This window comes from Phacochoerus africanus, chromosome 2 (assembly GCF_016906955.1).
Source record: "Phacochoerus africanus isolate WHEZ1 chromosome 2, ROS_Pafr_v1, whole genome shotgun sequence".
Lineage (NCBI taxonomy): Eukaryota > Metazoa > Chordata > Mammalia > Artiodactyla > Suidae > Phacochoerus > Phacochoerus africanus.
Genome location: NC_062545.1, coordinates 242,727,253 through 242,753,382, shown reverse-complemented (window position 1 = coordinate 242,753,382; position 26,130 = coordinate 242,727,253). Strand labels below are relative to the sequence as shown.

Sequence of the window (26,130 nt, the reverse complement as noted above, 5' to 3'; positions counted from 1 at the left end):
CTGTTCTAATAATTCAGGGGGATGGCCATCAGGTCCCAGCCTGCAGCCCCATCTTCTCTACAAATTTCTATCACTTTCCACCCACCCCCATGCCCATCAGCTCCCCGAGACTTGAACACACCCGTACTTTCCTATTCAGGACTTTCCGTGCTTTGGCTCAGAGTGTCCTGTCCTCCCTGCTTACCTGGTAAAATCCTTCTTAGCTTTATAAGTCCCTGCTCAAAGACACTTCTTCCAGAAAGTCTCCCTTGATTTCTCATGTCCTAAACCATCTTTCCTCCCTGGTTCTCCCATTTATGTTCCTTGCCTCTTGGTGATAGCTCCATTATACCTGTTCTCCTGACTGTGATGCTGCCAACCAGAAGAGAGTGTTCCAGAAACACTGTGTGAGACAATAGTGGCACCAGGGCAGGAACAGACAGGTGGGCCATGTTGGCGGGAAGAAACTCCAACAGCAGATGCCAGCTACAAGCCCCCCGCATACCCAGCAGCCCTGAAGGCCCTGAAGTTGTGGTCAAACTTCTGTCCCCTTTAGCAAAGGCAGGAAACACACAGCCACACTCTGATCTGGTGATACTCACACTAGACAAGACTTCAATGCGCCCTGGTGGTCCCCTGGGGCCAGGGGGTCCCACAATGCTGGCTCCATCCATCCCTCTTTCACCCTGGATACAGCAGTGAGAGTGGGGGAAAAAGTCACTGTATGTGGTTAATGCTCCTAGAACCAGGCTGGAAATTTCTCCCATCCTCACCTCAGATCTGTGACCTCACCTTGGGTCCCTGGTCTCCTTTTTCTCCTTTGGGGCCCTGGCAAAACAAGCAAACAAATATTCTTTGGGTTTTTATATTCACTTTGCTCACTCTCCATCTATCCTTCTATCTTGCCATCTCTCACTAAGCTCTCACATGGATATTTGCCCCAGATGATTGGAGCAAAAGACGAGGGGCAAATTCACCTTCCAGGGTCAGAGGAAGGAACATCCCACAGAGAGTAAGAGGAACAGAGGTAGCATGGAGTGAGTGTCCTCTTGACCTTGAACCTCAGAGCCCTCTGCATCTGGGGCATGGGGAAAGGTCTTCTTATTTAATCCAGGAGAGGGCTAAGATGCTCCCCTCTGAGAGGCTCAGCTCCTCCTGCATTGGTGTAGGTACCACTTGATGAAGACCATGAGATTCTGGGGATTGGTCCTCTTGAGAGCAGATGTCATAGCAGGAGATGGACAACACTTCCCAGGGGTAGATGTAGTGTTGAGGGGTATCTGTCAGGAGCATGGGATTTAGAAATGGGGCAGAGAGTGAATCCTGAATGGGCAGCAGGAGGAAGGCAATGAAGGGAGATGCTCGATGGTAAGGGATTGGGGGAGAGAAAGAGAGATACTTAGTAAGTTTTCCCACATGATGTTTTGTGCAAAACCTCTATGCTGCTCCTTAAAGAAACAAGCTGTAAAGAGCACCTGGTCTCCCTACCACACAGCTGGAAGCCGACAGCACAGAGAAGGTCAATTATTGAAAGCACCAGAGCCAGGATGGCACCCCACAGCTTCCTCACACCAGGGTGACAGCATAACAATCCTCAAAATGAAGGTTTCAAAAGTCAACCTACAACTGAAGCCACTGGTCCAGAGATTCTGGGTTCATGTAGCAGCCTGATGCTTCCAGAGCCTTCGGTGTCCTAGGGGAAGGAAGAAGAATGAGAAGGCCAGTTTCAATTCCCGGGCACCTCCATGTGCCAGGTGTGGTGCTGGGAGCCAGGGCTCAGTGGGGAATCAGCACTGCCTTGGCCCTTGGACCCACATTCAGTCAGCTGGCTTTCCCAGCATGCCTCAGCACACACTGTTCTTGAACCACAGAACGGGGGAAAGTACCTCAAAGCCCAGTCCCATCGCACATCCAGGGCCTGGGGGCCCAGGGGGTCCAGGAGGCCCTGGGGGTCCCATGACCCCAGGAGTGCCAACTTGTCCATTTTTCCCTGGGGGTCCTGGTAAGCCTCTGCTGCCGGGATCACCCTGTAAGGAAGAGGAAAGGCTGATTATCCGGCCCTGGGTTCACTCATGGAAGGAATAACATTCACACCTGTGAACATCATTCTTTGAAAATTAATCAGGTTGATGGATTCTCTGATGGGCACTGCTTAATGGTACAGAAACAGCCATCTTGCCAATTGGCATTTCACTTGGCATTAAGATGATTCACTCACTCACTGAATGCATTTGAGGGGAGAGAGTGAGAAAGGAGAAAACGTGGTGGGTTTTTTCCTCCCCTCAGCTCCAGCTCTCCTGCCTTCCCCAAAGCTCCTTCCAGAAGTGTTTCTCTCTGCTCCTTGACATGTATATGTTCAATATGCTAGCCCAACAGGTCAATTATACTAAATCCAGAGAGAAGGGAGGAACGGGCCAAAGTTTTTTTCATTTTCTTTTTTTACCTTTTCACCAACTGAGCCATCAGGTCCTCTTGCTCCCTGAAAAAAATAGGGACCAATTAACATATATTCCATTGGGTATGTTCAGAAAAAAATGCAGAATTACAGACTCTTAAGTAATACAACATTAAAATGGAACTCTTTCTGCTCAGTTTTGGCTGATGTTGCAAAGCTGAGCCCATTACAGTAGTTGTCAGTTTGCTAAAAGCTTGCAAAGCCCATTCTTCAACTATTAGCTCATTACCTAGCTCAAGAGTGAAAAGGAGAAGCTGAAGATGAAGCAGGGAGAGACTGTAGAGGAAGAATTCCCCTGGAGAGTTGTCTGTGTACTGGGTGGGCGTGGTTCCCACCCTCCCCAGATGGAAGTAAAGAGGTGCTTTCCCTCCTTGAAGCCAAGGGAAGGGGTTTTAAGAACTTGATGTGCCTTCATGAGGCTTTTGGAGGTATGTAACATGATAGCTGTCTCTCCTAGAAAAATCTAAAGTCCAAAAGCTGGTTGCAGCAGCCCTAGAATGGGAGGGGGGGGGTTGCTCTAAAGCAGGGTGACCGTCCACCCCCAAGAGGGACCGCAGCACAGGTTTCCTGCAGGGTTAGATGTGGATCCCACAGAAAGGAGCCAGCTGCGAGGTCAGAGCAGAGGCGAGGACCAACAGGGGCTGATGGTCAGGAGTGGTCAGCCACAGGGACAGTGCCCTACACCAGGGGACAATAAGTTTGGGGGCCTGCTTCTGGAGAATCTTCAAGGAAACCAAAGAGAAGAAGCCAGCAATTTCCTGGGCGCACAGGAGGCCCTAACACCATGATCTACCTGCTATCTAAGGCTGTGCCTTCTCCCAAACCCCTCTTTCCCTGGCTCATTACCCCTTTCATGTCAAATCCATAGAACCGACAGAGTGCATGGTCCCAAAACAGTCATGCTCAAAAATAAGATGGGGCGTGACAGTGAACTTGAAACAGTGAGGAATGCCAAACGGAAAACACAGGAAGCTGAAGCCAGAGGCTTCAGTTCTGGAGAGAAACCATAGGGAGAAAAATATCAGGCAAAGGGATGGCAGAAGTCAGGAGCAGGGTGTGGCTCTGACAGGGAGATGGGTTAAAATTCTAGAGCTAGAGAGCCATGGAGCACTGTCCATCACCCCTAACCCTCCACTCCTATTACAAAGACAGTAAGAGTTGGTTACTAGGGCAAAGAGATAGGGCAGAGCTCCAGATGCCCTGCAAACCCTGGGAGGTCCAGGGGCACCCCCAACTCCTGAATCCAGTTATTGAGATGCCCTGTCTGATGGCACATCCTACTCCTCCCATCCCCTTCCTGAACCTGCAGAAGTAGTTCCCACCCAACTTCCCAGAAATTTGTACAAATAGAGGCAGAACACAGACTAAGGAGAGATTCTAATTTCTAACACACAAGCAAGAAACACCACACATCTGAGCAACGGCAACACTCTGAAAGAGAAACACATCAACAATGGAAGGTACACCTGAGGAAAGAGAGTTAAGAACACAATCCAGGAGTTCCCATTGTGGCTCAGCAGTAATGAACCCAACTAGTATCCATGAGGACGTGGGTTTAATCTCTGGCCTCGTGCATTGGGTTAAGGATCCAGCATTGCCTTGAACTGCAGTGTCAGTGGCAGATGCAGCTAGGATCCTGCGTTGCCGTAGCTTCGGCGTAGGCTGGCAGCTAGAGAACCGATTCGATCCCTAGGCCTGGGAACTTCCATATGCTACAAGTGTGGCCCTAAAGAAAAAAACAAAAAACAAACAAACAAACAAAACCACCAAAAAACAAACAAACAAAAAAAAAAAGCACACAGAATCCAATCAGGACTCTAAGTAAATAGTATATATTCTTAGGGAGAAAAGGGACGATATCATTGCCAAGAAATAAGGACACACTATTAAGAAATAATAACAGTGGTTACAGAAAAGAATCAATTAGAGATCTTAGAGACAAAAATACATAGCTGCTGAGAGGAAGCACCCTACAGATGGGCTGAATAACAGAGGAGACACAGCTGAAGAGAGAATCACAGAAAGAATCGGCTACATTATGGGATGGCAGGAGGGGAGGGCTGCTGGCAGAAGGGAGCAGCGGTGGCTGGGCCCTGTCACTTCCCTGCCTGCTGGCCTGACCTGGGAGAAACTAACTGTGACCTTGGACATAGAACAGAGACAGAAAGAATTGGGTTCCACTTTTGCTGCCCAATCTGCAGGCTACAGCTTCTGTGTCTGCTTTTCTTGGGTGTGACCAACTACACTATCGTCTGCTGCCTGTTATAATCTATCCTCGAAGAAAGTACCAACCATATGCATTTTTCCAGTAACAAGTCAAATCACGGTCAGGGATATTGTGAAATAGAAATTACATGACCTTCTTAACTTTTGGACTCGATCCTTTGAAAACTTTATTGTGCTGCCAGTCATCCTTATTCAAGAAAAGGAGGTTCATAAGGTGAAAAACCATCTTTTTCAATTGCCTTCCCACCTCTTTTCAAATCAAGAGTTGTAGCAGTTCGAAAGGAAGTTCTAGAAGATATTTTGGAGCTGGATTTATCTGTCTCAGAAACATGATTTTGGAGTTCCCATCCTGGCGCAGCGGAAACGAATCTGACTAGGAACTATGAGGGTGCAGTTTCAATCCCTGGCCTCACTCACGTGTTAAGGATCTGGCATTGTGTGAGCTGTGGTGTAGGTCGAAGATGCAGCTTGGATCCCGCGTTGGTGTGGCTGTGGTGTAGGCTGGCAGCAGCTCCGGTTGGACCCCTTGCCTGGGAACCTCCAAATGCCACAGGTGCGGCTTGAGAAAGCGAAAAAAATAAAAAGCAAAAAAAAAAAAAAAAAGAAAGAAACAGATGATTTTATCCAGCTTGTATGTATGAAGAGACCGTATCCATTCCACTGGTTCACAGATTTGGTGGAATGCTAGTAGATCAGCTCGGGGATGGACGAGATCATGCTATTGGAATGTACATAAACAGGTAAAGAGGAAAGTGGTGGCTCCAATTGAAAGGGTCAGCAAAGCCCCCACAGCCAAAATGGTGATGGTAGACCTGAAAGAAATGTGGGTGAGGCTATGCACTCTCTTAGAATTCCAACCAGCAGAGCTGCATGTCTGGTTATGATGATGAAGTGCAGAAACCAGTATTCCAGTGGAAACACTGTGAAAGAACGAGGAACAGGAGTGCTGCATGTCACAAAATCGTGGTTTAGAATCCATCAGAAATCCTGGCTCACTGTCATACTACCCAAAGCAATCTATAGATTTAAGGTGATCTCTATCACATTACCTGTGACATGTTTTCACAGAACTAGAACAAACAATCCAAAAATTTATATGGAGCCATAAAAGACCCAGAATTGCCAAAGCAATCCTGAGGAAAAGAACAAAGCAAGAGGCATAAGTCTCCCAGACTTTGGACAATATTACAAAGCTTCTGTAATCAAGATAGTGTGATACTGGTATAAAAATAGACATAGAGACCAAAAGAACAGAATAGAGAGCCCAGAAATAAATCCAGACACCTACGGTAAATTAATCTTTGACAAAGGAGGCAAGAATATAAAATGGGAAAAGACAGTCTCTGGCTAATAGTGCTGGCAAAACTGGACAGCTGTATGTAAATCAATGAAACTAGAATACACTATCACACCATGCACAAAAATAAACTCAAAATGGCTTAAAGACTTAAACATATGACACCATAAAACTCCTAGAAGAGAACATAGGCAAAATATCCTCTGACACGAACTGTACAAATGTTTTCTTAGGTCAATCTCCCAAAGCAGTAGAAATAACAAAAATAAACAAATGGGATCTAATCAAACTTAAAGCTTTTGCACAGCAAAGGAAATCATTAAAAAAAAAAGAGAGACAACCTACAAAATGGGAGAAAAATAGTTGAAATGATGCAACTGACAAGGGCTTAAATTCCAAAATATACAAATAACTTATACAACTCAACAACAACAAAAAAATCCAATCAAAAAATGGGCAGAAGGCGTACATAGACATTTATCTAAAGAAGACATGTGGATGGCCAGCAGGCACAAGAAAAAATGCTCGACATCACTAATTATTAGAGAAATGCAATCAAAATTACAATGAGGTACCACTCACACTGGTCAGAATGGCCATCATTAATAAGTCTGCAAGTAACAAATGCTGGAGAGGGTGTGGAGAAAAGAGAACCCTCCTACACTGTTGGTGGGAATTTAAATTGGTACAACCACTATGGAAAACAGTATGGAGGCTTCTCAGAAAACTAAATAGAGAACAACCATATGATCCAGCAACCCCATTCCTGGGTATGAAAACCATAATTTAAAAAGATACATGTACCCCTATGTTCACTGCAGCACTATTCACAATAGCCAAGACATGGAGAGAACCTAAATGTTCATCGACAGATGAATGGATTAGGAAGATGTGGTACATATATACAATGGAATACTACTCAACCATAAAAAAGAAAGAAATAATGCCATTTACAGCAACGTGGATGAACTTAGAGATTATCATACTAATTATAGTCAGAAAAAGACAAATTCTGTATGATATCACTTATATGTGGAATCTTAAAATATGGCACAAATGAACCTATCTACAAAACAGAAACAGACTCAGAGATATAGTGAACATTCTTATGGTTGCCAAGGGGTCGGAGGAGGGAGTGGGATAAATTGGGAGATTGAGGTTAATAGATGCAAACTACTATGTTTAGAATGGATAGCAAATAAGGTTCTATCATATAGCACCAGAAACTATATCCAATCTCTTGGGTAGACCGTGATGGAAGATAATATAAGAAAGGTAATGTATATACGATAGTACAGCAGAAATTGGCACAACATTGTAAACCAACTGTACTGTCATTAAAAAAATTTTTAAAGAAATTTTGACTCATTATGGTCACCTGATTTGTTAAAGACACTGTTAGAATTCATCATACAACATCAAAAAACCTAATACATACACATTTTTTTTTCTTTGTCATGGTTTCTGAGACAGAACAATTTGCTGCCTTGTAGATGTCTGCTGGTTTTGCTCATGGTGCCTGTTACACTGGTAACTTCAATTTGCTACCATTACAATTGACTATGGTTTATTTGCTTTTATCTAGGCCCAAGTCCAGATTTTGTATCAAACACGCATGATGCTTAAAGAACATATAAAATAAGAAAATCAGACCAGTATTAGAGTGCTTAACTGAAACAAACTGTTACAAGCTCTAAATCCATTACTGGCTCCTGCTTAAGAGCCACTCACCACTCGGATTCTTGGGGGACACCTGTTCTTTACTCCCCAAGATTTAAAAAATTACTCGAAGCCAGGCTGGGATTCTTAGAGAAAGGGAAGGTGATGATAATTGACTTGCATTGCTCATATCTCAGGAGGAGCTGGTTTTATAATACCAAACAGAGACATGCAGCAGCTCAGTGAGATTATTCACAACCAGTTACTGGGAGCTTAGCATTGCTCAGCCATTCTGGACACTGAAGGAAATTTCAAACACAAATGCTTTTCTGCCTGGGTATCCCAGCACCTTTTGAGACTGAAGAATAACATGAATGAATCACGCTATGAAAGAAAGAAAAGAATGATAACTACTGGTCCTAGATCCATGCTGAAAGACTGGATGGCAGAATCTGCCATGTAAAAGCAGAAAGCAATTTTTCTGAGGTCCGCCTCTCACAACTTCTTCAGCATCCTTTCCAGAAGCATTCTATAGATGAGAAAGCAGGCCATTCCTTGCCCATTCCTTTTTGGGCTAAATTGCTCAGAGCAGCTCCTTATCTTAAATGGGGGGAAATAAATTAAGGAATATTTCTCATTGAACTCAACATAAAATAATCTATTCGATAAATTATTAATGACCATCCACATTTTGATGACAATCCTGTTTTGAAAATGATTATATATAACAATATTTTTTGCCAGCCAAATAAACTGGATCTTTTTTTTTTCTTTCTTTCTTTTTGGCCGAATCCGTGGCATAATGTAAATTCCCAGGCTAGAAGTCGAACCGGAGCTACAGCTGCCGGCCACAGCCACAGCCACATCCACAGCAATGCAGGATCTGAGCCAAGTCTTCAACCTACACCACAACTCACAGCAACATCAAAGCCTTATCGCACTGAGTGAAGCCAGGGATCAAATCCACATCCTCATGGAGACTAGTCGGGTTTACTACTGCTGAGCCACAATGGGAACTCCTAAACTGGATCTTATTCCTTAGGGAAACCCTATTTGAGACAACTATCTAGACTGATCTGTGTGCCCTGCAGATGAGAAGAGAGGCTGATGTCTCAGTAGCAGGAGGAACAACCTCCTTGCAAGTGTCCATGCAACCCAGGAAGGCATTCCCTGGGCAGGAAATGAGTCCCCTGTCATTGGAGGTGTGTAAACTTAAACAGAGATTGTGGAGGAGAATCAAGGCTGAAATATATCATTCGATTTAATATTGTGTGACATCCCTGAGATTATTCATTTTCTTTAGCATGTTTTGTTATTTCACATCCAGACCACTCTCTTTGGTTTACCTTTTTTTTGGGGGGGGGGGGGGCGCGTGGATATCATTTGCAAGTTTTCTCCCCAGTTCTCCAGAAGCAAATTTCCAAACCCTTCTAAAGTCTGCTTTTCCTTGAGCAGAAAACATCATGTACACAGGGCAAGAAATTAGACCTCATACCAAACTTCAGGGGGGAAAATGGAGTTTATCTCCCACAATTATCCTGGGCAAGCCTGCCGTCCTGCACAGAATCGAGTCTCTGAGCAGCTGCAAAGGTGCGCCTGCATGGGTGTTTGCTGAGGATGTGGGCCTGGGTATTTTTAAGTCTGAGGCGTCTGGGAGGGGTGTGCGGGGGAGGGGGCCGTTTAGGGGTGGGTGGAGGAAGCTGGTAAGAAAACCAGGGAAGATGAGGGTAAGTCTGCGACGTTTCCTGCAAATTTTATGAAATAGTTGGTACCTGTAACATGAGTTCTGTAAGGCTCAACAACTGTTTCTTTCTTCTTTTTCTGAGAAGCGAGCTTTCCACGAAAACCAAGTTACTCTTTCAACTCAAATAAACACACTTGAAGAGCTGACGGAACTGGAAATTCAGTTCAGTGACGATGGTGGTGTCTAGGGAGTCAGTATTTTCCGGGACTTTGTCCAGGTAGGTTACACAGAAGGCTTCCACTCCCCAGCCCAGCTGGGACAGACCCTCCCTCCTCTTGAACCCCAATAAGGCTCACAATTGCATCTCTAGAAGGAAGCTCACCTTATCTTTATTGCCCCTCTTTGAGGAACACAGCTTATCTCATCAACCAGGCTGGGAACACTGAAGGAGCAGGAAGCACCCCCACAGCCCCACAAGGGCTTAAGAATCAGAAGACCAGCCACTTACAGAGAAAGAAGAGAGTGAGGGTCTGCGAGACTCTGGGAATGGAGGATTCAAGTGGCACCTGGAGAAAATTTCATTCACTCATTCAACGCTCACAGAGGCTGCGCTAGGTTCTAAGGATACACAGATAGCACCAGTGCTCCGTTTGTCAGGGTGGGATGGGAAGCAGACTGGTCTGCTAACAGCTTTAGTGTCCCAGTGGAATCAGTACTGTGCTAATGGGAAATGGAGGAAGGAGGGCCACTTTCTGCTCCTCAGGAGTCCAGGTGAGCTCCCCAGAGGATATATCTAAACTGGGTCTGGGAGGATGAGGAAAGGGAAAGACATCCCAGACAGAGAGGAAAATCACGGGCAAAGGCCAGAGGGTTGGGCAAGCCTGGAGCCTTTCAGTAGGACGGGCTGGCTGGCCCAGAAGGTGGAAAAGCCGCAGGAGGTGGAGCTAGAAAGGCAGGTGGGGGGCAGGTGGGGGCTTGAAGTTTGCACACAGTGAGGGTTCTGTCCTACAGGCAACAGAGCCACTGGTATCTTGTCAGCAAAGAGGCCAGTGAGTGATGAGCGCCTGCTGGGCAGGTGGGCAGAGGCTGCACTGCAGGTGGACAGAAGAGGGCACCGGCGAGGAGCCTGATGCCACACTGCGGGTGACGAGAGGTGAACGTCAGGTCAGGGCGGAGAGGGAGGTGAGAGGTGTGGATGTCAGAGCGGCCAGTCTTGGCAATGGGTAGATCACGGCAGGAAAGGGGGAAGAGGGAGGAGTTAGAGAAGACTCTGCTTTTGAGTCCAGGTGACTGGGTAGATGGTGGTGCCATTCACTGAAGCTGGGGACAGGCGAGAGTGGACAGGGGAAGATGCCGAGTGCAGGTTTGGGCATAAAGAGCCCTGGGCTGGCGACATCCAACAGAGAGGTCCAGGATGGGATCAGAGGCAAGGTCAGGCTTAGAGGCCAGAGAGGTAGGCTGATGGTTCCGGGGGGTGGGACCCTCCCCGCTTCACCGTACCTTCTCCCCTTTCATTCCAGGAAGGCCAGAGGCGCCATCAAGTCCAGGCTTCCCCTCGGGGCCCTGAAAAACAGCAAGGACAATCAGCCCACAACATCTCTGGTTAGAATTAAATATGAACTCTATTTGGGAAAGGAGGCCAGGGCTGGGAGGACCCGGCAGGTGAGGCCAGGGTCTAGGGCCTTGTGTTCTTCCACAACGGTACACTTGTGCTGGCCCCAGTTGTGCACCTGCTGGCTGTGCACCTGTGGCCAAGTATCCTTCATTCTTTGGGTGCCATTTTCTCTAATGCAGGGGAGTCAGGGGCAGGGCTGGACTAGATGGTCTCTGGAGGCGTCCCCTTGCCACAGGCCCAGCACAGATTCCCTATGATTCTAAGATTCCGCAAGCCTGCTTTTCTTTACTGACTAAGATAAAGCAGCGAAACAATGTGTAGGATGATGCTTTTCTTGGCTCTTACTCCTTATGAGTCTTAGTAATGTCTCGGCTGAGGAGGCTTTTGTTTACAAACACTAGCTAGCTGCTCCCTCCCCCGTCGTGAGCCTTAGCGCTGGGATCTGCAGTCTGTACCCCTCCCTGGCTAAAGGAAGCCCCATGGGCACAGAGGGGGTGATGACTTCAGCAGCTCACCGGGGGACCAGGTTCACCAGCGGGTCCATCCTCTCCAGGAGATCCAGGGGGTCCCACGAAAACATCAGTTCCCGGTCTTCCTGGGATCCCAGGTAAGCCAGGCGGGCCCGGGGGGCCTGGGGGACCCTAAAAACAGACACCCTGTTAAGAAACAGTGTGGGAGAGGACAAATATATATGTTCCATTCGTTCCCTCCATTCCTGACAACAACCCTACGAGTAGAGACTGATGTTCCCACTTACAAGATAGGGAGCCTGAGACTCGGTGAGACGATATGACTGGCTCAAGGGCTCACACAGCTAAGTAGCAGAAGAGCTGGGATTTGAATCCCAGTCTTTTAAATTCCAGATCATAGGATATTTTCTCCATAGATGTGTGTAGACAATAAGAATCCTATTTGTTAGAATTCTCAGAGGTGCTCTAATTTACTTTTCTGATTATCCAAGAGGTCAGTCCCAAACTGCCTATTGTTAACCCTTGTTTGAAATATCCCTTTCCCCTCGGACATCCCAGCTGGGTCTCGCCACCCATCCACCGAGTGGGCAGCGAGGGCAGGCCAGTGGAGCCTTCTAGGTGGGGATTCAGCACAGGGGCTCAGAGGAAGGGATGGAGATGAGGTTGAGGCCCTGGGGACAGAGGCACCACCCAAGCTGGAGAAGAAGGTGCTCCCAGGGGAAAAGCTAGAGGGACCAGCCTTGGGCAAGAAGCTGGGGGAGCAAGAGGTGCCAAAAGCACAAAGAGTGGTCTGGTGAGGTAGGGAGGGGGCTGCCTCAGGGAGGATTTTGAGAGGGGTCTGGAAGGCAAAGTGTGACATGCCAGTAGGCCTCTGTAATGGCTAAGGGGGTGGGGGGCAGAGGCAAACTGTAGAGGTGAAGGACCTGGACAATACTTGCTGTGGGACAGCCGGCGGGAGCAGGCTGCCTGGGCAAGGAGGCAAGCGTGGACGTGGGGGCCCCAACTATAACCCAAGGCTCAGACTCACTTAAAAGAAACCTGTTCAAAGATGCAAGTGCCAAACATATGCAATATAGAGGGGAGAGTATAGCGAATCCCAGGAGCCCACCCAGTTATTAGCTGTGGCCAGTCTGGTTTCATCTATTATTGGCCCCTGAGTCCCTCCCTTCTGGATCCTCGGGAAGGTGACCCTAGACACCAGGCCACGTAGCCCTTCACACTCACTCTTAACAGCTCCTCACTGCGCACGGGGTCACCAGAGCCAGAGCCGACGTCCAAGCCCCAGCCCAGGCCGGAGCCCTCAGTCTCTGCTCCTGCCTGCAGAGAGAAAGTTCCCCCAACTTGTTTCACCTGCCACTCTCCAAGGACCATTGTGTCACTGAACGTTTTCCCATACTCTGTGGCCCGACAACGGCTGCTGCCAACTTTCCATCTGGCCTTTCCTCCCACTCCCTCTACAGCTGCCCTCCCCGCTCACCCCCTCTCAACACACAGCCCATCCTCACACACAGGACACTCTTTCCCATCCTCTCAGTCTCTTTTCTTGCCTTTTGAATCCCTATGCATCCTTCAAGGCCCAGGTCCATGGTCACCTCCTCCATGAAGCCCCACCCAACTCCATTTTCTATATATATATATATATATATATATATTTGTCTTTTCTAGGGCTGCTCCCATGGCATATGGACAGTCACAGGCTAGGGGTCAAATCGGAGCTGTAGCCACTGGCCTACACCACAGCCACAGCAACGTGGGATCTGAGCCTCATCTGCAACCTACACCACAGCTCATGGCAACGCTGGATCCTTAACCCACTGAGCAAGGCCAGGGATCGAACCCGTAACCTCATGGTTCCTAGTCGGATTTGATAACCACTGTGCCACGACGGGAACTCCCCAACCCCATTTTCAGACAGAGTTCCTAAACCGTCCCCACCAGCCTCTGTGGAGGGCTTGATATAGTGGGAGGACCCTCCAACATGAAGCTCAGTTGTGTGTGTCTCTCCACCACGCTAGACTAGGACCCCACCAGGGCTGAACCAATCCCAAGACTCCTCTGGTGCCCAGTGTCCTGCATGAGGTCTGGCACCAAGAAGGCACTCCGTGTGTACTTGTTGAATACTATCAGGTTAGATTCCTCCAAAGAACTAAAGGGACTTCCCAAAAATACCTTTCTGGAACTTAATTCCTGAAAATGGGAACCAGGCAAATCCTAATTGTGGACTAAAGAGAGGCTGGGTTAGGGGTTAGAGCTGAGTTTAGGAAAGTGATAGGGATGAGGAGGTGCTGCACAGCTAGACTGGGGGGCTTGGGGACTGCCTGGGGGAGTGGGGAGGGGAAAGGGCAGAGGTTTGACCAGGGCACTTGGGGACCGATAGGAGGAATCTGCCTGAGGCTGCTTTGTGCATCCCGGGGCCCCACACACCGTGCACATGACAAGCCTGGGTGGGGATCTCACCGTGGGTCCAGCAGGCCTGGTAGGTGGAGGGGGGCCAGGAAGCCCCTCCCCTTCTTCACCCTAAAGAGAACAAGATGTCATCAGAGCGCTGGGCACCCCTTCCCACTGTCCCCTCATCTCTCTCCAGACACTGTGCTCATCTTAAGTTAAGAGGAGGCTTATGCAGGAGTTCTAGATCCAATTTGTTAAGCCTATAAAGTTTTCCACTTAATTAAAAGTTTTCCATTTAATCCTTCCACAACCCAGAGAGAAGCTTCCCCATCTCTTGTGGGAATGAACGGGGGGTGCATGGCCCTCTCACTCACTGCCCTGGGGGACACTGAGATTTAAAATCTTGGGAAAGACATTCCAGAGCACCCATTCCCTTTACCCTCCTTGTGCTTTTAAACCATTTGCTCAGGAATCGGGGCCTCCATTTCACATAGCAGGTTCCTGACACAGGCACGTGGGACGTCTGTCTTCATCAGTGATGTGTCGGATTGGAATGCGTCTTTCTCCTTTCAATGCCCTCACCTCCTTGCCATGACCTCTTTCCCCTTGCCTCTCTCTCAGAGATTTAAAAAAAAAGAAAAATCTCATTGCAAAAGTCAGAAGCTCCCTTGAAGGAGAAACCACCATGGATTACAAACCCTACAAACCTCCACAGTTTTAGCACTTTAAGGCCACAACTGCTGACTCTTAGGGAGGGTATTTCCTTCTATGTTTTTTGCATGTGTCTGTTTGTTTGTTATTTTACTTTTATTTATTTATTTTGGCATAGGTCTATTTTTCAATAATTAAGACCACACAGTAGACTCAAGTTCATAACCAGCTTTTTTCTTTCTTTCTTTCTTTTTTTTTTTTTTTTTTTGTCTTCTTGCCATTTCTTGGGCCGATCCCATGGCATATGGAAGTTCCCAGGCTAGGGATCCAATTGGAGCTGTAGCCGCCAGCCTACACCATAGCCACAGCCACGCGGGATCTGAGCCGTGTCTGTGACCTACACCACAGCTCACGGCAACGCCAGATCCTTAACCCACTGAGCAAGGCCAGGGATCGAACCTGCAACCTCATGGTTCCTAGTCGAATTCGTTAACCCCTGAGCCACGATGGGAACTCCATAACCAGCTTTTCTTTTTTTTTTTTCTTTTCTTTTTTTTTTTTTTGTCTTTTTTCTATTTCTTGGGCCGCTCCCACGGCATGTGGAGGTTCCCAGGCTAGGGGTCCAATCGGAGCTGTAGCCGCCGGCCTACGTCAGAGCCACAGCAACATGGGATCCGAGCCGCGTCTGCAACCTACACCACAGCTCACAGCAACGCCGGATCGTCAACCCACTGAACAAGGGCAGGGACCGAACCCGTAACCTCATGGTTCCTAGTCTGATTCGTTAACCACTGCGCCACGACGGGAACTCCCAGCTTTTCTCATTTAACATTATACGGTAAGTATTTCTGTCCATCATTAACTACTCCTAGTGAAGTGTAATTTCAATAGCTGTATCATGTTCCATTGTTTCAACATCCTTTACTTCAGTTAACCCTCCTATTTTTGGCCCATTAAACTGTGTCCAGTTTTTTCCCCACTGGACAATATTGAGATTAACATCCTTGGACACAAAGCCTTTTTTACATACCAGACTATCTCCTTTGGGATCGATTCCTAGAACAAATGGGTCTGGGTCAACAATACGCAGTTCTATGGTGTTAATACATGTCGACAAAGAACTTTTTAGAAATAGTAGACAACCGCTCTGCCACCAGCATGGCTGCTCTCACCAAGGCCCTCCGCAAGCACCAACTTCTCAAAGCAGAAAATATAAAAGATCTAAAGACAACTGACCCAGTTTCTCCACAAAATCAAAAAGGAACAGGTAGGTGGGAGACAATCACAGACTAAAGGAGTCTGAAGAGACACATCAATCAAACACAATGGAGACCTTGGCGTTCCCGTTGTGGCGCAGTGGAAACAAATCCGACTAGGAATCATGAGGTTGCAGCCTCGCTCAGTGGGTTAAGATCCCTGGCCTTGTTCAGTGGGTTAAGGATCCGGCGTTGCTCTGAGCTGTGGTGTAGATCGCAGACATAGCTCAGATCCTGTGTTGCTGTGGCTGTGGTGTAGGCCAGCAGTAACAGCTCCAATTAGACCCTTAGCCTGGGAACCTCCATATGCTGCAGGAACAGCCCTCAAAAGACAAAAGACCAAAAAAAAAAATGTAGACCTTGTTTGGATTCAGTTCAAACCAACTGTAAAAAGGGATTTTTAAACAAACGGACATGTAAGATAACATCAAGAAACCATTGTTATTTTGATAATATGATTATCCATTAATCCAAATAATGATTTCCATTTATTTCCACTGATGGATGACACTGTGGCTAAGGGAAAAAATGTCTCAGATCAGCCAATTACCAATATACATCAATGTATATGTGTGTTAAATGATAGGATGTTGGGGACTGGCTTTAAAATACCCCAGGCTTCCCCTTCCCTCTACCCCAAAAAGACAGCTCTAGGAGGCAGAACATATAAAGCACAACTGGCATAATGTTGCTGAGTGATGTCTGTGTGGGGAGTTTATCATAGTATTCTAAGTCCTCTTGTGAATTTTTAGAGTGTCCATAATAATTTTTTGAAAAAGAAAAAGGAGAACTGATTCTATGTGAAGGTGCATTGCCAGCCAGTACCACTGCACCCAAGATGGCTTCACCCCAGGGAGATACAGTCTTGGTGTTTTGCGTGTCCCTTGGGGAGAGGAACAGAAGAGCAGGGGACCTTGTTTAGGAAGTCACAGTGCAGGAGCTGGGGGCCCAGAGGCATCACAGCAAGCAGCCTGGCGACTTCCACGTTCATGGCCTATAGAGTCTCCAGGGAGCCTGAGCCCCAGCACTAGGGGTTCCTCCAAGGGTCTGGCAGTGGACTTGTTCACCCGCGGTGGCCTTGGCTTTACAGGTGGCTCTAAGATGCAGATAGGGTTAAAAATCAGAACTTTGGTTCACCTTCTCCTTTTAGGGACAGCAGCCCTAACACTCATGACAACGCAGAACCTCAGCCAGCTTCCCGGCTCCACAGTCTAGGGGCCTCTCCTCCACACTGCACACTCAGGGAGGCGCCAGGCATGAGCTCTGCAGGCCAGTGTGCCTAGGTTCAAATCCTGGCCCTGATTTAGGGGCATGCCACAGCAGGCAGGTTTCTCTACCTGAGTCTCACTCCCCTCACGCAGAGAATGGAGATGGTTCACCTCGTATGAGAGCGGTGGTGTGCAGAGAATCAGAGGGACTTGGAACCCAGAGTGCCTCATAAATGTCAGTGCAAACGGCTTACTTCCTGCTCCTTGACTGTTAGTTCCTTGGAGACAGAACGAAGTCACATTCATCTCACTCCCCGAGGGTCTAGACCAAAGGACCTGAATTGCTGTGCGCTGAGTCAGTGAGCACATCACTGAGTGAACGAACAACCGAATTAAAGAGACTGTAGCAATGCTTGAGGAGCACTGGGTATTCAGGACTCCCAGCAGGCTCTCAGATGATGTCCCATCCTACAACTCCTCCCATCCCGGGTCACCCCAGAGCGCTGCGGCCAAGGGACCACAAGCCTGTAGCTTGAGTCAAGGCTCTGAGAGCATGTGTGACCAAGAACTACTCGGGGAACTGGCGGGCCCCCAAGTTGGTCACCAGTTGAAAATTTTCCTTTAAAAATATTGACACTTAGAGGACAATTTAATTCCCTGGTTCACACAGGTCCATGCAGAGGACCAGCTCTGGACTTCCCATTTCTAAGACACAAAGTCATAGGTCTTAAGTGGTGACAACCTCACGTGTGTGCAGAGCTTTCCAAATACACCCTAAGCCACATTCTGACTTGACCCCACAGCCATCTTCTTTTACGGACGATGAAACTGAGGCCCAAAGAACAGGATTTGCATGAGGTCCCACAGTTATAGCCCAGAATCATAGAAACTCCTGTTGGAAGGGACTTGAAGGTCCCTTTTCACATATACGCACTTTCGGGGCTTCTATGTTCTCTACAGTCCCTGCCAAGCCTTACAAGCTTTCCTACCTCCAGGATGGAATCTCGTGACAGCAGAGATGAGCCTTTGTATATTTGGGCAGCTCTGCCCATTAGAAAGTTCTCATTTCAATTTAAAAAGTGGGCAGGGAGTTCTCTTTGCAGGTTAGCAGGTTAAGGACCCACTGTTGCCTCTGTGAGGATGAGGGTTCCATCCCTGGCCTTGCTCAGTGGGTTAAGGATCTGGTATTGCCACAAGCTGCAGCTGCAGCTCTGATTCAACCCCTAGCTTGGGAACTTCCACATGCTACAGGTGTGGCTATTAAAAAAAGGGGGAAAAAAAAGAGCTGGCAATTTGGAGTGTCCCCTGGTGGCCTAGTAGTTAAGGATTCAGCGTTGTCACTGCTGTGACCTGGGTTTGATCCCTGGCTCAGGAACTTCTGCATGCCTTAGACACAGCCAAAAAAAAAAAAAAAAAAAAAAAAAAAATTCAAGAAGTCGGTAATTTGAGTTACAAAGCCAGGTGCTCTAGGTTTTTACCTCTTGCTTTTTCTTCTACAAACTTCAGCTTCCTAGTGTGTTGGACACCAGGCTGGACAACCCTCAAGTGCCCAAATTCTGCATTTTGCAAACAAAAATGAAAACCTACCTCCGGGAAAGCCCAGGGCCACGCCCCTCCCATGACCTCTGGCCTTTCTTTCTCTCCTCTGTAAGACTGGCCACGTCAAATCTTCATTCCTCTACGTAAAGTGAAACCTTCACTTACCGGAGCACCCCCTCTTTCAGGAGCCACTGTGGGTATGGGCAGTGGGGGCCCCTCAGGGGGAACACCACTCAGCTCTTCTGCCCCAGATGAAATAAGGGGCTCTTCTGTTGCAGCTGCTGCTAAGTCATCATCGCCAGGACCCTGAGAAGCCAAACCAACCCGAGGAATCACATCTCACCCATGATGCAACAATGCATACCGCTGCCGGTGAGTTTGGTTGACTGTTCCTTTTGCGACACTAGCCCAATTTCAAGGCACTTTCCCACCTACAACTGTCACTACCCCCGACACATTCACAGATGTACAAAGTTGGGACCCGAGCACAGATTTGTAATCCTCTTCTGAGACATGCATTGCCTCTAAGCCCCTTCCCCAGCCATGGTGCTCAGTGCCTCTACGCCCCAGCAAACCCCCCCCACCACAGCTGACCACCCCCCATCTAACTTGGGACCACACTCTGAGAAAGTTCTCCTTGGACAAAGCCAGGGGTCACAGGGCCAGGGCAAAGCCTGCCTCCCAACCCACCCTGCCACGCTCCTTCAGTTACTGCCTGCCCCCCTCCAGGTGGTGTCCATGCACTTGGCTCTAGTGTAGCTGCCCATGCACTTGGCTCTGGGAAGGCCAGCAACGGCTCCTACCTTGAGACCCTGACCTCTATCCCTGCTGTGGGTCAGGTAGGCTGCGAGGGGATACTTACAGAAGTGAACACTTGCTCGGGGGCCACTGTGGGTATGAGTGGAGCCAGGCCATCGGTGGGGACCCTGCTGGCTTCTTCCTCAAAAGTGCTGAGAGGTGCTTTTGCTGTAACTGCTGTTGTTAAACTTTCTTCATGGACTGGACCCTAAAACAAAATTGACATAAGGGCCGGGCCACCTCAGGTACACCCCTGCTCAGGTGGGGGAGGTTGCAGCTCCCAGCAACACTGGATCCTTCACCCACTGAGCAAGGTCAGGGATTAAACCTGCATCCTCATGGACACTAGTCGGGTTCATTTTCACTGAGCCACAATGGGAACTCCACCCAAGTTTATTCTTTTTTTGTTGTTGTCTTTTTTGTTGTTGTTGTCTTTTCTAGGGCTGCACCCACGGCATCTAGATGTTCCCAGGCTACGAGTCTAATCGGAGCTGTAGCCAGCCAGCCTACACCAGAGCCATAGGAACGTGAGATCTGAGCCACATCTGCAACCTGCACCACAGATCTCGGCAACACTGGATCCTTAACCCAGTGAGCAAGGCCAGGGATCAAACCCACAACCTCATGGTTCCTAGTCGGATTCGTTAACCACTGAGCCACAACGGGAACTCCCCAAGTTTATTCTTAATTACAGTTATGATGAGGCCTTCCAAGGAGAAGTTTGTGCTACCATGAACGTGTCTGATGGGGAGCCTTCACAGCCTGGAAGGTACCTCCCTGATAAAATGGTGTTTGAGCTGAGCTTGGAAAGATGACAGGGATTAAAGGAGAGAAGGAGGAGGAGGAGGAAAAGGTTCCAGGCAGAGAGGAGAGGGTATGGAAAGATTCTAAGGCAAGAAGGAAGAGGCGTATTGAAGAAACTGAAAGCAAGCCAGGAAGGCTGAAGAGCCAGGAGCAGGGACAGGTGCAATGGACCGAGCTTGCACCCCGAAATGGGTCAGGGCAGCACCTCCATCACCTTCTCCTCTCAACACAGCACCCCTCCACCTGGCTCCAGACCCATGCATCAACCCTGGGACTCACTCCCACCTCACTGACTCCCCCATCTCCCCACAGGCCACAGAGGCCATCAGCCTGCTGTCCCTATGCCTCCAGGGGCCACGGCACACTCAGGGCCTGGCAAACTCCACCTCTGAGGGGAGATCGGCCCTCTGAGAAGGGCTGTGACCCCAACTTTCTATCACTTTATACTTCTTACCCCTTCCCCAGGGTCCTGTGTGGACATGGAGAGGGTCAGTTCCCCCGTGGGCACAATGCCAGCCTCTGCCTCCCCAGGACTGCTGACGAGCACCTCGGCCTCCTCTGCTGCTGTCACTGCTGAACCTTCTTCATCATCTGGACCCTGGAGAGGAAGGCATCATAAGGGCCCCATCACTGATCCGCTACGCTGGAGCCAATCAGTGCATCCCCCCAGCCCCGCATCCTTCCCGTATCTCTCACTTTCTGGCATGTGCCCATCCACACCCTTACATGACTGCCCCAAATGTGGCCCCACACAGAAGACTGGGCCTCACATACCACTCAAGGGTTGAGCACCTCTGGGCTTCCCCCCACACTCCCGCAACCTCAGTGACATGCTGTCATGGTTCTCGCCGTCCTCCTTCCATAACTCCTAAGAGTGCAGTTTCTGCTGAGCACCCAAGTTATAGTGCTGGGACAAAACCCAGGTCCTCAAATGCACAGCTTTCTTGGTGACAGGGCTGGCTGACCTCAGCCACCCCTTCCTCACCTCACTCTCCCAGCTCAGCGCCCTCCACCTTCCCCCCCTCACATTCCTTAAGCTGCCCTCCCCAAGGTCACCACCATCATGGTGGATGACAGATCTGATGGATGCTTTCCAGGCCTTTATTCACTGGGACCCTTGGCCGCAGCTGACATCACTGGCCACTCCTGGAGCAAACCAACACCAACCCTGGCCCAGACTGAGATGCAGCCTCCAAACTTGCCCCTGCCTCCAGGCTTGCTTCCCCCATCCTTTCCCGCTCAGGAGTTTGGTAATCTTTCTAAGATCCAACTCTGACTGCCTCGTTACCCCCCTTTAATACCCTTCAGTGACTCCCCACTTCTGCTGAACACTCAGGCTCTTGTCCCGGCATCGCAGTGGTCTCAGGCCTCTCCAGCCATGGTTCTCTTCCCCACTGCTCACACCTGCCCCGCAGGCACGCTGCACTTGCTTAGGACTCTGTATATTCACGCTGATGCCTCCAGGCCTTTGCTCCTGCTCACCCCACCTCCGAGAATACCAGCTCAGTCCCATAACTAGGCTGCTTCTCAGCAGCCCTCTGGTCTCCCCTCTTTGTATCCTTCCCCCAGGAAGGCTTCCTGGACCCAAGTCTGGGCCCCTTTTTGGTGCTTCCCTGGGCTTCTCCTATGGCACCTCCTCCTTCTCTTCCCCAGGAGCTGGGTCTATCCTATCCATCTGGTGCCCAGCACAGCGCAGCACTGCACAGACACCTGCCAAATGAGTCAACAGATGCCTCAGCCTCCAAATCAGTGTCTACTTGGACTTGGCCCCCCAAGACCATCACTCTGCATTTTGCAGACAGATGAAAAGACCAGTGACTGCTCCCCCCTGAGAGGCCACCCAACTTAGAAAAAGGGGAAGTGGATCATGCACTCTGGGCTGCTTACCAGAGTGACCTCTTCCCCGGGGTCCTTGGTGGACATGGAGAGAGTGGGCCCCTCGGTGGGCACACTGTTGGTCTCTGCTTCCCCTGTGGTGCTGATGGTCACCTCGGACTCCACAGCTGCTGCTGTTGCTGCCAAACCTTCCTCCGTATGTGGACTCTGGGAACAAAGGCATCAGAAGAGACCACATCACTTACCCATGGCCCCGATCAATATGCCTGTGGCTGGAGAGAACAGACTGCCTGCACCCCTCCAGCAACTTGCATTTCTGTAGCTTCTTTTCCTCAAAGCACTTTTTAATCTGTGATGTCACCCCAGCTCCACAACTGTCCCCAAGTCCCTGTGGCAGGAGAGACTGCGAGGCACCTGTGTTTCCCATTTGATTCCACGTGTCTGTTCGCCACACCAGTGACTGGGGGATTACTTCCTCCTGAGATGCCTGCCCCAGCACTGGACACTTCCATCGAGCCCCATCTGCATTCCCGTGACCTCCTGCAGGTACCCATCAGGAGCCAGAAGAACAGGGCAAATATCTTTGCCCATGATGGTGCTTCAGGGATGTGCAGGCAGCAACCCTGTCCTCCTCAGCCTTCTCCAGACTGTATACCCGCCTCTTTCCCTGCGACTCACTTTCTTTGGGAAATTCACAGGCGGATTCTCTGAGAGTTACCCAGCAGATGCAGGAAAGAGCAATAGGGAGCAGCTTTAGCTGCTGGTGTCACCACACCAACTATGTATTAACCTCATGGGTTTGTTTTGTTGCTTTTTTTAAAAAAAAAAATTGGGGTGGTGTTTTGTTTTGTTACCAAAAAAAAAAAAAAAAAAGTTCTTTTAGATACCAAAATCACTAGGCTGCTCAGAGTTAGATTTCTTTGCCACAGGACTTCTCAGAGCCTATAGGAAGAACAACACAGCCTGAACCATTTCCCAGACATACTTGGCCACAGACCCCTTTTTGCATATAACATTAAATCCTTGCAGAATTATGGTCCCTCCAAACAGAGAAAGGATGATGTCACAGGATTTTAAAATAAGAAATTTAAAGTAAGGATTTTTTTTCCTGATGCCATGCCGGCTAAAGCCCCAAAGGGCAAGTACATTTCTATAGACCTCAAGTAATCTCTATATTCTAAAAAAAAAAAAAAAAAAAAAAAAAGGAGCCAGACTACTCAATTGGGACATTCTAAGAGACAAAGAAATGGAGTCAGTTCCACCAGCATTAACCCATCATCTGCCTCCAGGCTATACAAGAAAAGGTAAAGGATTCATTTAGGGGTTGAGTAAGAGAGTAAGAGATTAGAGAGTAAGAACTTCTTTGGAGACAATTTTCAGGGTGATACCCGCCCTTCCCCCCCAAAAAACCATTTGGTGAGCTGGATATATTCTTTGGACCTTGGGAGGCAAAGGGACTGGTGTTTGATTCCCTCTGGGGAAATACCAACGGCAAAGCAGAGAGCCGTCTAGCTGCAGAGCGAAGAGAGAGAGACAGAGGGTCATGTCTGTCCTGCAGTTGTTTTCCTGGTGATGGAACGATAGGACACTCCAAAGGGAGCCAGCTAAAGCCGTCCTGGGATGGACTGCACCCGAAGGGCCCTTGGAGTGTCAAAGTGACTGACGAGCCTGGAGTGGAAGCCCAGCAGGGAGTTAAAAGGCCAAAAATAGAACTTGGGTCCTGGATCCCCTGCAGGAGGACCACTGAGGAATCACAAAAGCCTCCATGAGAGAACACCCCAGTAATCAGACATCTTCCCCACAGAAGCCCAGATCACAGTCTGACCAGCCACACAAAACCATGCCTTTTTTTCCAGGTGGGCCAGACTCTGCAGATGAGGGGTGGGGAGAGATGAGAGGGAGGCAAAGGAAGCAAGAAAACAGAGAGGAAATTCCTAACCATGCTTCCTTCCCTCGCTGGCTCCTGGTGGTATTTGCATCTTTATTGAATTTTTGATATTGAGCTGGATTGGATTTTGGAAATACCTGTGAAAATAGGCTGTTACCCCATAGTGACTGGGAGAGCAGAGAAGTGTCTGAGTTTTCATCCCAGGATAGGGGAAAAAATGAGCTGACACAGGGATTTTTGCAGAGGCCAGAGGCAAGCATATGCAATGGCTTTAATTTGGCACCCTCCTGTGTCCAGCATTTAAATGACTGGCTTTGCACGTGGAAAAGCCAATTACCAAACGGTAGAGCAGACACACTTGCAGTTCATCTGATTCTGTCTTGAAGGGGCTCAAAGGGTGGAAGAGGCTGTGCATCTTCACAATAGGAGGGAGGCGGGTATGATGGTGAAAACCGAGCATGCATCTCCAGGCAGGTTTGAGGGCCGGCTTGCACTGTCTCTCTTCCCCTCTCCTAGTGCATCCCTGCGGGCCCTAGGACTCCGGCTTCCTTTGTACCAGCAGGAAGGAGGAAGTCTCCATCATGTTCTTTTGAAAACCCTTATGGGGAGTTCCTGTCGTGGGGAATCCAACTAGGAACCATGAGGTTGCGGGTTTGATCCATGGCCTTGCTCAGTGGGTTAGGATCCGGTGTTGCCGTGAGCTGTAGTGTAGGTTGCAGATGCGGCTTGGATCCTGTGTTGCTGTGCCTGTAGTGGAGGCCGGTGGCTACAGCTCCGATTAGACCCCTAGCCTGAGAACCTCCACATGCCGAGGGAGTGGCCCTAGAAAAGGCAAAAGGACAAAAAAATAAAATAAAAAAAAATAATAAAAAAAAATAGGAGTTCCCGTCGTGGCGCAGTGGTTAACGAATCTGACTAGGAACCATGAGGTTGCGGGTTCAGTCCCTGCCCTTGCTCAGTGGGTTAACGATCTGGCGTTGCCGTGAGCTGTGGTGTAGGTTGCAGATGCGGCTCAGATCCCGTGTTGCTGTGGCTCTGGTGTAGGCCAATGGCTACAGCTCCGATTCGACCCCTAGCCGGGGAACCTCCATATGCTGTGGGAGCGGCCCAAAGAAATAGCAAAAAGACAAAATAAATAAATAAATAAATAAATAAATAAATAAAAGTCTCATGGTCCTCTATGGTGCCCAAGACAAATTACCATCAAGTCTGAAAGAAGCAAGCAAATTTACAACCAATTTGTCAAATGAAATTTCCCATTCACTCACCTCTTCAGTGACATGAAGGAAGGCCCCATCCCCAGAGCCAGTGTCTGTAACAGGGGCACCGTCCACAGTATGAACTCTCTCCAGCGTGTCATTGAGGATCTCACCAGACCCTACAGGTAACAGGCATTCTGCAATTAACAACTGCATTTTGCAATGATAAAAGAATGAGGTATCTTGTCACCTATGACTTGAAAAAATGTCTATAATATAGGATTAAGAGGGGGAAAAAAAACGGTGCAGAAAAATTGATGTCAAAAGGCATTATTACATGGTGGTTTTGATCAAAGGCTCTGGCACCAATTTGCAGTGCTAGAACCCTGCTTTGCCACTTACAAGGAATGTGACCTGTGACATGTCTTTGAACCTGTGGCTCAGGTTCCTCATCTATAAACAGAGGAACATAATTCCTATCTCACAGGGTCATTTGGAGGATTATGTGTTATAAGGATTAAATAAGTTCATGTAAGAAAAGCCCTGAGGACAACAAGTGACACCTAATGAGCAGTTGATAAATGCTCATTGTCAGTGTGCTTCTATATATTTGTAAAAGGGTAAACACTATATGTGAGAATACATGTTTTATCATCATTATGTAATTAATATATTCCTTCCTATATAGAGCATATAAAATATAGAGATATATACATACATTGTGTGCACAGATAAGCCACATATCCTTGGCTAAACCGCAGTACTCAATGTTGGTTTCCTTCAGGGGACAGGAAAGGAAACTGCTCTTTTTGGGGGGTTCATACACCTCTGCATTGATTGAATTATTACCACAAGCACACATTTCTTTTGCCATTTAAAAAACAAATGGAGTCCTAAAGCAAAGACAAGACATGATACTAACAGGAATGCCTGCCTGACCTGGACTGGGCCCTGGATCAATCATATCCCATGCACTCTGTCCTGTAATCCTCTGCCCAAGGACCTCCCCAGCACCTCGTAGCCAGTGGGCAGAGCGAGCCAAGGCAGGAATCTCACATTTTCAGCCTCCTTAAAATCACTGCATGGCGTGCGTGTCCTGCTCTAATCTGCACACTATCACTTTAGGATTATAACCCATTTTGCAGAGGAGGAACAAGGTCCCACAGAGAGTAAGAGGA

At 48.5% G+C, this 26,130-nt stretch overlaps 1 protein-coding gene across 2 annotated transcripts in view; it reads right to left on the bottom strand.

Moving 5' to 3' along the window:
* The window catches only part of COL15A1 (collagen type XV alpha 1 chain), a 111,448-nt gene that overhangs the window by 34,854 nt on the left and 50,464 nt on the right, over positions 1-26,130 (bottom strand). For both annotated transcript variants that reach the window (XM_047768024.1, XM_047768023.1), the window contains exons 8-21: positions 25,022-25,131; positions 21,917-22,072; positions 20,484-20,627; positions 19,290-19,433; positions 18,593-18,733; positions 13,843-13,902; positions 12,610-12,702; positions 11,431-11,556; positions 10,801-10,863; positions 2,423-2,458; positions 1,866-2,006; positions 1,604-1,672; positions 772-807; positions 582-665 (exon numbers count right to left, since the gene is read on the bottom strand). In XM_047768024.1, coding sequence (XP_047623980.1) covers positions 582-665; positions 772-807; positions 1,604-1,672; positions 1,866-2,006; positions 2,423-2,458; positions 10,801-10,863; positions 11,431-11,556; positions 12,610-12,702; positions 13,843-13,902; positions 18,593-18,733; positions 19,290-19,433; positions 20,484-20,627; positions 21,917-22,072; positions 25,022-25,131 — 1,403 coding nt within the window. The remainder of the gene's footprint in view (positions 1-581; positions 666-771; positions 808-1,603; positions 1,673-1,865; positions 2,007-2,422; positions 2,459-10,800; positions 10,864-11,430; positions 11,557-12,609; positions 12,703-13,842; positions 13,903-18,592; positions 18,734-19,289; positions 19,434-20,483; positions 20,628-21,916; positions 22,073-25,021; positions 25,132-26,130) is intronic.